This window comes from Ixodes scapularis, unplaced genomic scaffold, assembly GCF_016920785.2.
Source record: "Ixodes scapularis isolate PalLabHiFi unplaced genomic scaffold, ASM1692078v2 PGA_scaffold2__306_contigs__length_199485367, whole genome shotgun sequence".
NCBI lineage: Eukaryota > Metazoa > Arthropoda > Arachnida > Ixodida > Ixodidae > Ixodes > Ixodes scapularis.
The window spans coordinates 21770203-21782690 of NW_024609857.1; the positions used below are offsets into that span (position 1 = coordinate 21770203).

Here is a 12488-nt window from a genome sequence, read left to right on the forward strand (position 1 = left end):
AAGTTTCAGAGACGCTAAAGGTGTTCAAGTCTTGCTGCCGCGGATTGTCATTTACGCACGAGACTCCTAAGGACGGAATTATACAATTTCTTGACCTCAAGCTAAGTTTTCTAGGTGAGCACATTTGTTGGGAGTACTCCCCTAGATCTAAGAAGGGGGTCCTTCCCTTCAATTCCTGCCACTCCAAGCTAGTGAAGAGAGGCATCGCGAGCTCGTGTATGGAGGCGTCTCTCAGAAAGTCTTGCCTGCATAGCGCCCACGATAGCTTTGTCAGACAAGTAGATCGTCTGCGAAAAGGGGGTTTCCCAATGAGCTCATTGGTCGAAGTGGCTGGGAGCTTGATAAAGAAGTTCAAGGGGACGCAGAAACCTCCGCGCGAAAAGAGCAACGTACGGCCTGTGGTGATACCATATATGCACGGTGTCTCCCATAACCTTAAGAAGGTGGCTGGGCGCTATGATGTCCCGGTCGTATTTTCAGCGCCCAACAAAATGTCACGATTATGCAGGAGAATTAATGATCCACAACCGATAACTGACCCGTGCCATACCAAGCACAGGAATAAGTACACTGATTGCGCAACCGCCGTCGTCTATGAAATACCAATGACGTGTGGTTTAAGCTATGTAGGGCAGTCTGGAAGGTGTATTAATGATCGGGTCCGCGAGCACGCCGCTTCAACTAGAACTACACCGTCAGGGCATTTGGCTGTACATTGCAAAAGATGCACTTGCGACCCATCATTTGACAGCACTAAAATATTGGCGAGGTACAGAAACAAAGTGTCACGCGAGCTTCACGAGGCATTTGAGATTAGGAGAAGGGGTAAAAAATGCATTAGCGACACATCATTGGCTCTGTCTACGAATGAGTTTGAATATTTGAAACGTGGTCTGGGCGGAGACTAACGTGACGTGTGGTGTTTGATAGTGTGCTCCCATTGGTATATAAGTTTGGGTTTTTTTCCTAATAAATTCAGTTGAGAGTGCGCCCTGTGTCGTTGTCAATCTACTCTTTGTCCGTGTGTTTTTTTGGCGCTTATTTTCCCACGATGTACCAACTGGCCCATCTAAGCATTTTCTTAAAACCTCTTACAACGAGAGGACACACTGGCACCATCTGTAGGGTAGCAGTGTAAACTTGGCAGTCCGGCATATTTTCTATTTCTCTCGCGCATTATCCTTTCTTTCTTGGCTCGAAAAGCGTTTGTCAAGGTTATAAACGAGCCTTGTTTATAGATATTACGCACATTTGACCACGGAAATACCGCAAAACCTTCGCTCTCGTGAAATGCAGTTCCAGGGTCACCGCATAGATGGCGCCAGCGTGCCAGTGTGTTTCCTCGTCCTAAGAAATTTTAAGAGGTTTTAAAAGGTCTCGTCTCTCTCGGTCGTACTCGGTTGCAAGAGTGTGAACGGGCCTTTAGAGTCGCCAAAGTTGAAATCGAGTCAAATTTGGGAATTTCACGTGCCAAACCGATGAAGGGCATCTGGCCCGGCCTGGAGGATTGAAACGGCAGAGAATGAATCGCGAAGCGAGAAATCTCGACCTAATGAGCCGTGCCCTGCATTTCTTAAGCCGTCGGTGAATAGAGTAGTCCTAAGCTGGGGGCAGCATTTGCTCTCGTTTCTCAAGGTCGTTTGTATTCATTTCTAAAGAAACTCAAGGCCATCCACAACCGGCGGATTCTCGTCGTTCTCGCATACCAGCTTTCTCAGTCTTTGTTTTGCACACAGAGATATCTGTAAGCTTACTACATTCGTATAGCCGTTACGGTTGATGTAAGAATTTAAAATACATCTCGGCTAGAAAAATTATGCTGGCAAGCTGGTTAGAAAAAGTCATAAAAACTCGGGGCTTAGTTTACGATAAAATACATTTTTCCTGGCTCTGTACCAAGTGGAACATTCGTGCGATCCACTTGCACAAAGCGAGAAGAGTAGAGTTCGATGGAGAGCACCACGCTTTATCGCGCAAGGCGTTATGTATGCGCAAATGTTGCGCTGCACTAGTGACACAGTTGGTTGCTGTTCGAACATCACCTCTTGTGACAAGGTCACGCTGCAGTTCTCTGCTCGCTTAGAGGGTATAAATTGAAGAGCAAGTGTTGCACACCTCCCACCCCTCCGAGCGTGACGAAGGACCGGCGGAAACCCTCACCTCCTCGTTGTTGGGTCTGTCGTGCTTCGCAATGTGCGTCTTGAGGCTGTACTGCGTCGTGAATGTTTTCTGGCACCCGTCCTGTGTGCAGGAGTATGGTTTCTCACCTGTGCGCGACAAGAGACGACGAGAGACAGTCAAGCACTTGCCCCAGGAAGAGAGAGACATGGGACCGCCCCGAAGCCAACTCTCTCCGGTCCCTGAAGGTGCACTGAAGTGGTTTTCGAGATTGTCAGTTTATGGTGGTAACGCTATCTATGCGCTGAAAGGATCCCAAATTCTAAAAATTAGTCGTGCGTGACCTACTTCCCTCTTCAAAAAAAATGTTCAAAGGTCATGGACACACCCTTTCTCAGGACAAATTCTCCGAGTAAAGCGGCCGACGAAGGTGCGCGCGTGCGGACGGATCGGAGTGGCTCCAGATCCCAAAGTAGTCCTAAGCTGTCGCTGCCTCAAACGAACTACGTTTCAGCAGCTGTTTACGCAAGCACATGATGGAGATTCACAATCTGACGCCGTTAAAAATAAACCTTTCAGTTGACGAATGCAATGAGAGCCAGTGCAAAACGACGCAGTAACGGCATAGTCTCGCGCAGCATATTTTCGTTAGCTGGTAGGTACAAATCACGCGATCGGTGTGTGTGGTTCGTCCATGTCGTGTGGTCATGTTTCGAAGCAGCAATTTTGGGCAGTGGTTAGCAGTTCGAAAAAAGAAAATTATGGGGATAATGACTGCACACTAGCATTTATTTTCTCTGTAATGTTACACAAATGTCTAAGAAAAAAAAATTCTAATGTCGCGTCTGTCAAAGCTAGCCGCTTGGCAGGTTCACCGGAGTCGTGTCAAATAGACTCCGGTGAATGGTCTGCTGCAGCTATAGCCGGTGAGAGGTCAACAACGAAGTGGAAGCTCCTCCCACCCCTTTCCACTTCAGCAGAGCGAACGGTGGAGAGGAGGCGACCTCTTATCCACCGTTTGCTCCACTGAAATAGAAAGGGGTGGGAGAAGCTTCCGTTTCGTTCTTGACTTGTCACCGACTATAGGTGGCACAAGCTACCACCTGGTATAAAGAATATGATTGATATCCATCAATCCATCCATGCATCTATCCGACGGAGCCGGCAGGGACACATTACTCTAGGTCCGGAGAAAGGCAAGGAAAAATATAGTTAGCTAATTTCAAAGCAAAATTTCAGTATTACGCCTTTTGCACCATTCACATTTTGCGTCCTTATCAATATACAACGTGCAATGACATACAACGTGCAATGTGCCCAAACCTAGGTTTAATGATAACGATTGTAACCTCCGTTGGTCCAGAAAGAAGAATAGAACGCGAGGGAAGACAGTCCACATGATTTTTACTGCCATGAGACTGATAGGTGGTATTGTAATCTGAAACTAGACATAGTTGTTAACTGACAGCTATTTAACAATATGACACTAAAAAACAATTTTTTCAAAAAGCACTTTAGTGCACCTTCAAAAGCTCACCCGTGTGCGTCCTGATGTGGGTCTTGAGGTGATGACTAGCCGCAAATGATTTCCCGCATCCGTACGTGTCGCACCTTCGAGAAGAACAAAGTGTTGCTTGAGTGCCTCGTTTGCCGACATATGAACCTCTTAAAAAAATTGCATGCTAAAAAAACAATCTTCTTTAGACAGCCTGGGTGGTCCATTTATGTTACAAGATGCAATCTTTACCCCCTCCGTACCCCCAGAAAATAATTACTATTGCAATATTTATGCCACAAGGCACAATTTAGGTGGAGCCCTGGAAGAAGCTTGAGGACCAGTCCTCCTCTCGACTTTTCCTCCTCACTTTTTCGCAGCACGTGGGAGGGAAGTACACCGTGGGCCCCCATACCTCTCCTCCGCACTTCTCTTCTTTCGACCAATGGGAAGGCTGACAAAATTGCTCATATTTTGACGTTGCTGCGGCATTAAATTTGAAATAGCAGACATTTCTGAGACAGCGTGCTCGAGCAGACAAAATCACTTCAAACTCAAAATGAGTCTTGCAAAGTAAATACTGCATTAACCCTGTTCTTTTTTTTAGAGGGGAGGGGGGAGGGGGGGGGGGGGGGGGGAGGAGTGTACATTGTGGCAAAAGTGGCTTATCCAGACAGTTAAAAAAAGGGGGATTTTTTTTTAGCATGTAGAGTTTTTTTGACAGTGATTCTAGCCCTGCAATTTAGTCTAAAACAACAGGAGATGTTGAATAGCCTCTTGAAAGCGATACTCAGAGTCACACTGTCCAATTTTTCTGCGTGAAAGGGACCAGGAACAAGCTATTATTTAGATTTCCTGCAACTGGTTTTCACCATGAAACAAAATTGCTTGACACATCTCGTGTTGTACAACTCTCACCTGGTAAGACTTTGTTGCAATAAAACTGCATGTAAAAGAAATGATGTTACAGTTATTATATTGTCTTATTCACTCCTCCCCCCTCCCCCCCTCAAAAAAAAAAAAAAGAAAACAAGTGAATTTTATTGCCACTAGCCCCCAGAAAACACTCACACACAATCTCAAAAAGCATTAAAGAACCCGTTCTGCATAATTCTCTCTACCAAAAGAACCAAGGAATCAGATCTGTGTCACAGTTCACACTAAGAACCATAAATGTGACCTGTCCCTTCAATCTAGATCCTGCTACATAGGATCTAGATTGAAGTTTATGAATTTGGAGCAGTGAAATAGCTTTTCCCAAGACAAAGATACAAACAGGACATGCCAACATCTCTGCCAAGAGAAAGTGGCCGCGAGTAGTTTGACATTTTGGGTGCAGCATTATCGCGAACCACCCCAACGAATAAGAAGAGCACATTGTTTCACCTATACGGTCGCTCCCCAGTGTGCGTCCTGGTGTGTTTCTTGAGGTCGCTGAGCGTCGTGAAGATCTTGAGGCAGCCCTCCTGGCCGCAGTTGAATGTCTCCCCCGTGTGGATGCGCTGGTGGGCCTTCAGCCTGGTTCAATCAATCAGCAACAGCGTTGCCAATTTGGGAATTTTGTTCTTCCAGATCTGGCTACGTTTACGTAGTCATACCATTTTGCCCCAGCTTTCAAACTGTTCTGACTCTTTTTCAGGAACTCGCACATTTCTCGTAAATATTGTGTACTTGTGAAACCAATTATATCCACATGCCTCTCGACGAGTTTCGTGAAATGTGTCAGGCAGTCGACACCTAAAGCTTTACTCTCAGATTGTGTCCGGCTTATTAAATGCAATCTTGAGGTTTACAAAAACAATTGTTATAGATTGTGAGTCAAAATGTTGCTCACAAAAGTTTTAGCGTTCATTTCGTGTGCGTCTTTTTTTAATTTTGTGACAATTAAGGTTATGCACGTAAGTCAAAGCTGAACCCCACTTTATACATGGAAACCCCACTGTACCGAACGACATTCAAATCTTTAAGCTGATTTACTTTTATACATTACTCACGAGGATCTTCACGAATACTCTGAGAGAAGTTTTGCGAGCAAATGTTGGCAACGCTGGCTGCCAATCACATCACATTAGAGAAAACAACAAAAACTTACAGTGAAAACCCACAAATTTTGTCATCAAAACCCTGTTTTTCAACATTCGCACCAACAAGTGTCTTAAAAAATTAAGTGCTTACGTGATATTTGCAGTTGCTCACTTAGCTATCCATCTGACACGATTTGAAGTAACTGCATTAAGTGATTTGATTATGATAATCTGATTTTAAGTGACTATGATATGATAATGTGAGTAATTATGCTATATGTGATTTTAAGTAATTGTGCAATGATAATGCAACTTTAAGTGTTTGGGCTATAATAACATGATGTTTAAGTCAATGCGCTATGATGATGTAGTTTAAATTGCTACTGCCGTAATAAAGCGACTGTCACACCATATGCGTCACTCTAATATTTTGCTGTCACCTTCACATCACCTATTTTTCATACTCTTCAGATACAACAAGGCAGAAGGCAGTGCTGCACCTCCAGCCTTATTGCACATAAATGATTACAGTGTTAACAATTCCCCTCTAAAATAAAATCACAAATACTTCATAAAAAAAAAAAAAGTAGAGGCTAGTGTTATTCTTATCCAGCCACACTTCTTCAGTCATTTTTTGCCGTTCAGCTTTTGAACATTTCGGAAACAATCATTGTTTCGGGAAGCCACTTTCCCAAACAACTACGCCGGGCTAGCCCCAAACTAGAGCAACTCCCTTGGGACATACCAGACGGCGGCATCTCATGCAGCCGCACCGGCTCACCTGTAGAGGGTGTTAAAGGTCTTTTCGCATCCCGTGGCATCGCATTCGTACGGCCGTTCGTTGGTGTGCACCCTAAAGTGGATCTTGAGGCTGTAGGACGTGAGGAACGCCTTTCCGCAACCTTCTTGCATGCACATAAAGGTGTACTCCCCTGGAAATAATTTGCGAAAATTCCTACAGTCAGCATCAGCATGATACCTCCTAACAGAGGCTCTCTCCACTTGGATCATACAGCATGGACAAGGCATGCCTAGGGCACCTCATTTTAGAGCAATGCCCGAGCATGTTTCGTCAAAACTGTTAAATAACAACACCTAGAAGAAAAAGCGTGCACATTATGTCGTCATCGGTAGATCCCTGACCCAGTCCGAGCGATGAATGTTTGAAACTCAACAGGATTACGAAGCGAAGCGGCAGAAACATGGACCATAGTATGCCTTGCTTCAGCATTGCACCCATTGTGAAATGTTGCCCAGAGTGATGCATATGTGAGCTGGATGGCACAGCAAGGATTCACTAATAATGACTTTAGAGTAGAAAAAATGGAGGCCCTGCCTTCTAGGTGGTGCTCAATAAACACAATTTCTTCCAAAACAGGAAAATGATAAGTACTCAAGCTTTTTCTCAGCACTCTTTGGAGGTTCAAAGAGTAAGCGTAGCCCAAATATATAAACAGTCAAAACACTCGGCTCATTTTTTGTTTTGCACTAAATGTCAATGTTTTGGTTGTGGAAATGTTTTCTGCAAGCCATTCGGCACATATGTGTCACATAAAAAATAAACCAATCGATAAACTCTATTGTCTTGATTGACTCCTCCCTTAAATGAACACTGAACGCCCCCAAGAATTTGTTTTAAGTGCCTCGGTAGGAAACTTATGTCATAAGCCCCTCCCTCCCCTCCCCCCCCCCCCCCCCCCAAAAAAAAACAAAAAAAAACAGCACAATAATAATGTTGCAAGACTTATTTTAGGGATCCACAAACACGCTTCTATTTTCGGGTCATTGTCTCAAACATGCATTGCACAGATTTCGATCGCCATTGTAACCATCTCGTCATTACCAGTCGTGAGCGGTCAAACGCTGTCTGCCGAACTCAAACGCAAACATCTGGACCAGTCTTTCCTCTAGCTTTGTTTGGGAAAAGCAGCGATACCAAAGGCGCGATTCGAGCGGAGCAAGAGACGAAAGGCACCTGTGTGTGTCTTCTGGTGAGTCTTGAGGTTCCCCGCCGTGCTGTACGTCCGCTTGCAGCCCTCGAAGTTGCAGCGAAAGCGCTTGATCTCCCGCTTGCGCGTCTCCTCGTTCATGCTCTGAATCGTGAGCGTGGCGTGCGTTGGGTTCTTGGGCATCGGACTGTTGCCCGGATTGATCTGCATACATATCTGGTCCGCAGAGATGGTGTGCTGGATGTACCTGCAATGAAGGCAGATTTGGCAGTTGAGAACGCCCCAGACTTAAGTCTTCCGCCTGCCTCTGGGCCGATCACGTCCTAAACTAACAAAGGAATGATTAAAGGCTCATGCACACACTTGCAAATGCTTATAACCAACTGCATTACAACCGAGTGTTTTACGACTGAGCATATTATAACCAAGTGCGTTACGACCGAGCGTAATCTCTTGTAACAAGAAAACACACTGGTGCCGTCTATTGGGTAACACGGAACACTCACGATTTGCATACATTTATTATTTCTTTCCTGCGTCATTGTTTCACCACTGGCTTGAAAAACTTTTGACACTGTTATAATTGACCATTTCTGATAGGTAGTATGTTAATTTCATCTCGCATATACTTCAGAACCTTCGCTCTAATGAAATGCTGTGCCGGGGCCAACTCATAGATGGCGCGAGCATGCTGGCCGGTTTTGTTGTAAGACATCGCAAGAGGTCGTAATGCGCTCTCGGTGATAAGCAGTAGCAAGTGTGCGAACCAGCCTTAAAAAAGAACAAGGCACTAGTAAAACAAACAAGAAAAACATATTTGCAGAGCTTGGTATGTGGCAATATGTATGTGTATGGTTTTGATCCTTCTTTTCTGTCTTTCTATGAACAGGATCGATGTCCTAAAGCAAAACTTGGACACGGAAGCTCAGAGCAGTAAGTTACCTACTGTAATTTCTCGAGAGAGAGGCCCCACCGCCGAAAATAACCCACCCCTATTTTTGGCCTGATTTGCTATTTTTTCAAAAAACACAGAAAGATATTGATATTTATTTCATGCACAAAAACACCATAATAGTTTTAACATTGGTGTACAGAAGTCAGATTCCTAAGAATTTACAACATGCAGACATATGAAACCATAATAGTCCATAATAAAACATTCATCATAATAAGACAGACATAACAAAAGACATTATAGGCACATCAGTTACTTAAGGTGAAATAAGGCATGGAAAAAATATTGTGCAGGATAAGGACATTGCACGATGTCTGAATATGATGAATTGGCGATTTCTCTATTTGCCTGTCGAGATAAAACATGTTGCAATGTCACGTGAATTTAGCTGGCCCACGTAACTTTATGCTGCCCAAAAGATTGGGTATGTCAATTACACCCTGGATAAGCTTTTGTAGAAACACCGCATCTCGGCAATGCCTTTGGTCACCCAAAGCGCTGAGGTTCAAAATCTTAAGCAGAGAATGGTGTTTGAAATAGTCTTCAATGAAAATGTTGATCATAGACTTTGCGAACCAAATGCCTTTGCACCGCTTCAATACGCTTACATCCAGTTTCTGATAAATGGTTCCATACGACAGGAGCGAATTTGAGCTGGGGCCTAACCAGAGCATAAAATAAATGTAATATGGCATCAGGTGCTTGAAAGTGCCGAGTCAAATGGGAGATTATACCAAGCATTTTAAAATCAGTACCAGAAATAGTTGTCACATGAGATTTGAACGCGAGTTTGCAATCGACTAACACACCAAGGTCCTGATCACATCAGCTCGAGTAATAATAGTTTCCCAATATGTACTTAAAATGTAAGGGATCCTTATGCCCCAATAGCGAGATCACTTTTATTTTGTTGGTATTAAAAAAAAATGGTTGGATGAGCACCATTGTGAGATACTCAGAATATCAGACTCTAGCGCATCACAATCTTTTTCGGAACAAATACCTGAGAATAACTTAATGTCATTGGCAAATAAGAGCACTTTAGCAAACTTTACACAATTTAAAATATCATTTATAAATACCAGCAACAACAATGGCCCTGATACTGACCACTGGGGGACACCTGAAGTTGGAAAAAACGGACTGTATAAAACAGTATCAACACAAACAAAGTTATTTCTCGATGACAAGTAACTAGGAACACACTCACAAAGCTTGGGGGAGATGCCATATTGTTTCAATTTATGTACAAGCAAATTATGGTCAACCTTATCAAACGCCAAATCGTGTCAACCTGACCTCGGTTTAAAGTTACCGGGCCTGCGCAGTGCAGAAAACTACAAAGGTTAGTTTTGACTGAACGTCCTCTAATGAAACCATGTTGTTGCATCAGAGACTTTGATAAATGAGAGAAAAGACACTCTTGCATAACGGTTTCAAATATTTTAGCAAAACCACACAGCAGTGACAGGGGACGGTAATTCGATACAACACAAGCATCACCACATATTGCAGGAAACACACTGCTATGCAGAGACATGTTAAAATTAGGAGCTAATAGGGGCGCCAGAAGCTCACAACGTCCTTTAATAATAAATGGTGGAATTTCATGAGTGCCGACAGACAATTTCGGCTCAAGCTTTTTTTATCGCAGTCTTTTAGTAATTGCAGGGCCCTGGTCAACGGTCACCTCGACAGAAATGGTGTTACTTAGCCACGGCGAAAGACAAGTGAACATTGATGACTGGGAAGGAGTCGTCTTTGGTTCATCGCCCCTCCCTGCGATAACAAGTTTCGCAGGTCACAAAATCTAAAACTAGCATTTTTTCAAATTCTTTCATCACACACAGAAATCTAGCCCACCCCTTATTTTCACTTTAGGTGGGCTATCTCTCAAGACGGTAGTTTACCCTCCTTGGAACGTGCAGTGTTTTGGGTACGAGAATGCCCTCAACCTTGCGCTTATCCGTGCTCATCTGGGCAAGAGGTGACAAACCCTCGGGCAGCATTACCAACTCATCCCAAAGGTGAGAATTAAGTGGACCACTGTGTAGTGCTTTGCAACCACTCCCATTTTTATGCTTCAGTTTGGGAGGACCAAGTACGCCTACCGTAAGATACCGAGCATCTGCCCATTCTACAGTAAGTGCACACCCCTCAATTTTGTAACATTTGGAAAATACACAAAGGACATATCTCTACATATTGTTGACTTAAGGAGAGCCCATCCCCCATTTTTACATGAGTATCTCAAAATTTTGAATGAGCACTAACTTGAGGTTTTACAGTACATGTCTGCTTTGTTCTTCCATAACCGTCCGTCCACCTACACAAAAAATGTTCAAGTCTGCAACTCCTGCCCCTGTGTGCTTGCCGCGGGCTTCCTTAACACCTTGAGAGGAATGTCACAAGTCAGCCATTAAAAGAAATTCTAGATGCATTTCGTCTCAATGCCATGTTGGAGCTGATTACAACAAAAAAAGGAAAGGTATGTTCTAGACTTGTACCATTCTAACCGAATGCATCGTTTTTAAAAAAGAAAAAGCCTTTAATCATTCATTATTTTTCTGCTGCAACGGGCTAAATCTAGATGGGTTTTCAGAGAAACGAAAACTATTTTGTACAAAGGTATGTAGTGCTAATGAATTGTTTTTGCATATATTTGAATATTGAAATATATTTATATATTTAAATTATACAGATGAATGAATCATACTGATCAAACAGGAATGAGGGTTAAAATGCAACTGAAGAGCTATCCCAGCTCTGCCAAATAGTGTTTTCACTGACTCTCAACATTTATTTTCATTTCATCAGTATGGTTCATTCATGTGGATATTTCGACCATTTCCTCTTTAGAGACAGGAAAACGACGGAAATAACCTGTCATTGTATTTTAATGTCCTCCCGGGGCTTGAAGCTTCTACAGCAAAGAAGGAATTAATTAAATAATCAACAAAAATATGTAAACACAACACGAAAAGAGACATCAAAAGAGAAAAACACAAAATCTCCATGGAATGTCTATTATAAAAAATTAGCAATTAAAATTTTAACATCAGCAATATTGGTCATTATTGAGACTACTGGAAGGGCCATTCCAACGGATGGAGTTTTGAGAAAGAAGAGTAGGGAAAGGGAATGCTATGGGGGGAAGGTGTTATGTTAGAATAATAAATCTTGCAAAACAAACATAAACAAGATATTATTAAAACTTTTTTTTTTCCTTTTTTTTTTAAGGAATTAAGTACTTTGTAAGCAACTTCATCTCTAAGGATTCAATATTTTGCAACCATAATATTTCGCTATGTGGACTGATTTGCTATGAATTTGTTGCCACGGGGTGATATATCCTCGGGATTCATTTTTCCCAAATTTATTCAAGTTCACAAAAAGTTAGGTCCTTCTGATAATCAAGTTGACATGCAAGAAAAAAGATTATGTAGCTTATATACCAAGACATAAATAAAGAGCAATAAGAAGTAGCATTAGCAATGGTCAACCATGCAGAGACCTCCAATTTGGTCAAAACAGTCTGCGACTCTTTAATGCCTGGTCCCTAGTGCACACTACATACAAATATAATTTAACCATCATGAGAATAATAATAATTTAACCATCACAGACAAGTCCTCTTTATGCTCGGTCCACAAAGAGTCGCTAAAAACATTTCGTTCTGGCAGTTGTCAATTGAAGGTTGCTTGGAGATCACTTTCCTCGCCGTCAATAAATGGAACAAGCAGGTTTGTACCACTGACTTTAAAGACTGGGACAAGACTGGAGCAGGCACTCCATCGACCAAACTCGGCTAATATGAGCATAGCGGCTATTGCTACCAACCTGCCCTATTCGAATTGGCGATTATCTCAAACCTTTGAGTGGGCACTCTATCGTGATCTAATGAAGCCAACGGTTGTGCACGAAAGTTGGCAAAAGTAAACCAGCCT

At 42.9% G+C, this 12488-nt stretch overlaps 1 protein-coding gene across 2 annotated transcripts in view; it reads right to left on the reverse strand.

Annotated features, from left to right (window-relative positions):
• The window catches only part of LOC115324250 (metal regulatory transcription factor 1), a 29262-nt gene that overhangs the window by 13863 nt on the left and 2911 nt on the right, over positions 1-12488 (reverse strand). For both annotated transcript variants that reach the window (XM_029984772.3, XM_040209322.1), the window contains exons 2-6: positions 7613-7833; positions 6419-6569; positions 5000-5131; positions 3656-3729; positions 2161-2267 (exon numbers count right to left, since the gene is read on the reverse strand). In XM_029984772.3, the coding sequence (XP_029840632.2) occupies positions 2161-2267; positions 3656-3729; positions 5000-5131; positions 6419-6569; positions 7613-7833 (685 nt within the window). The remainder of the gene's footprint in view (positions 1-2160; positions 2268-3655; positions 3730-4999; positions 5132-6418; positions 6570-7612; positions 7834-12488) is intronic.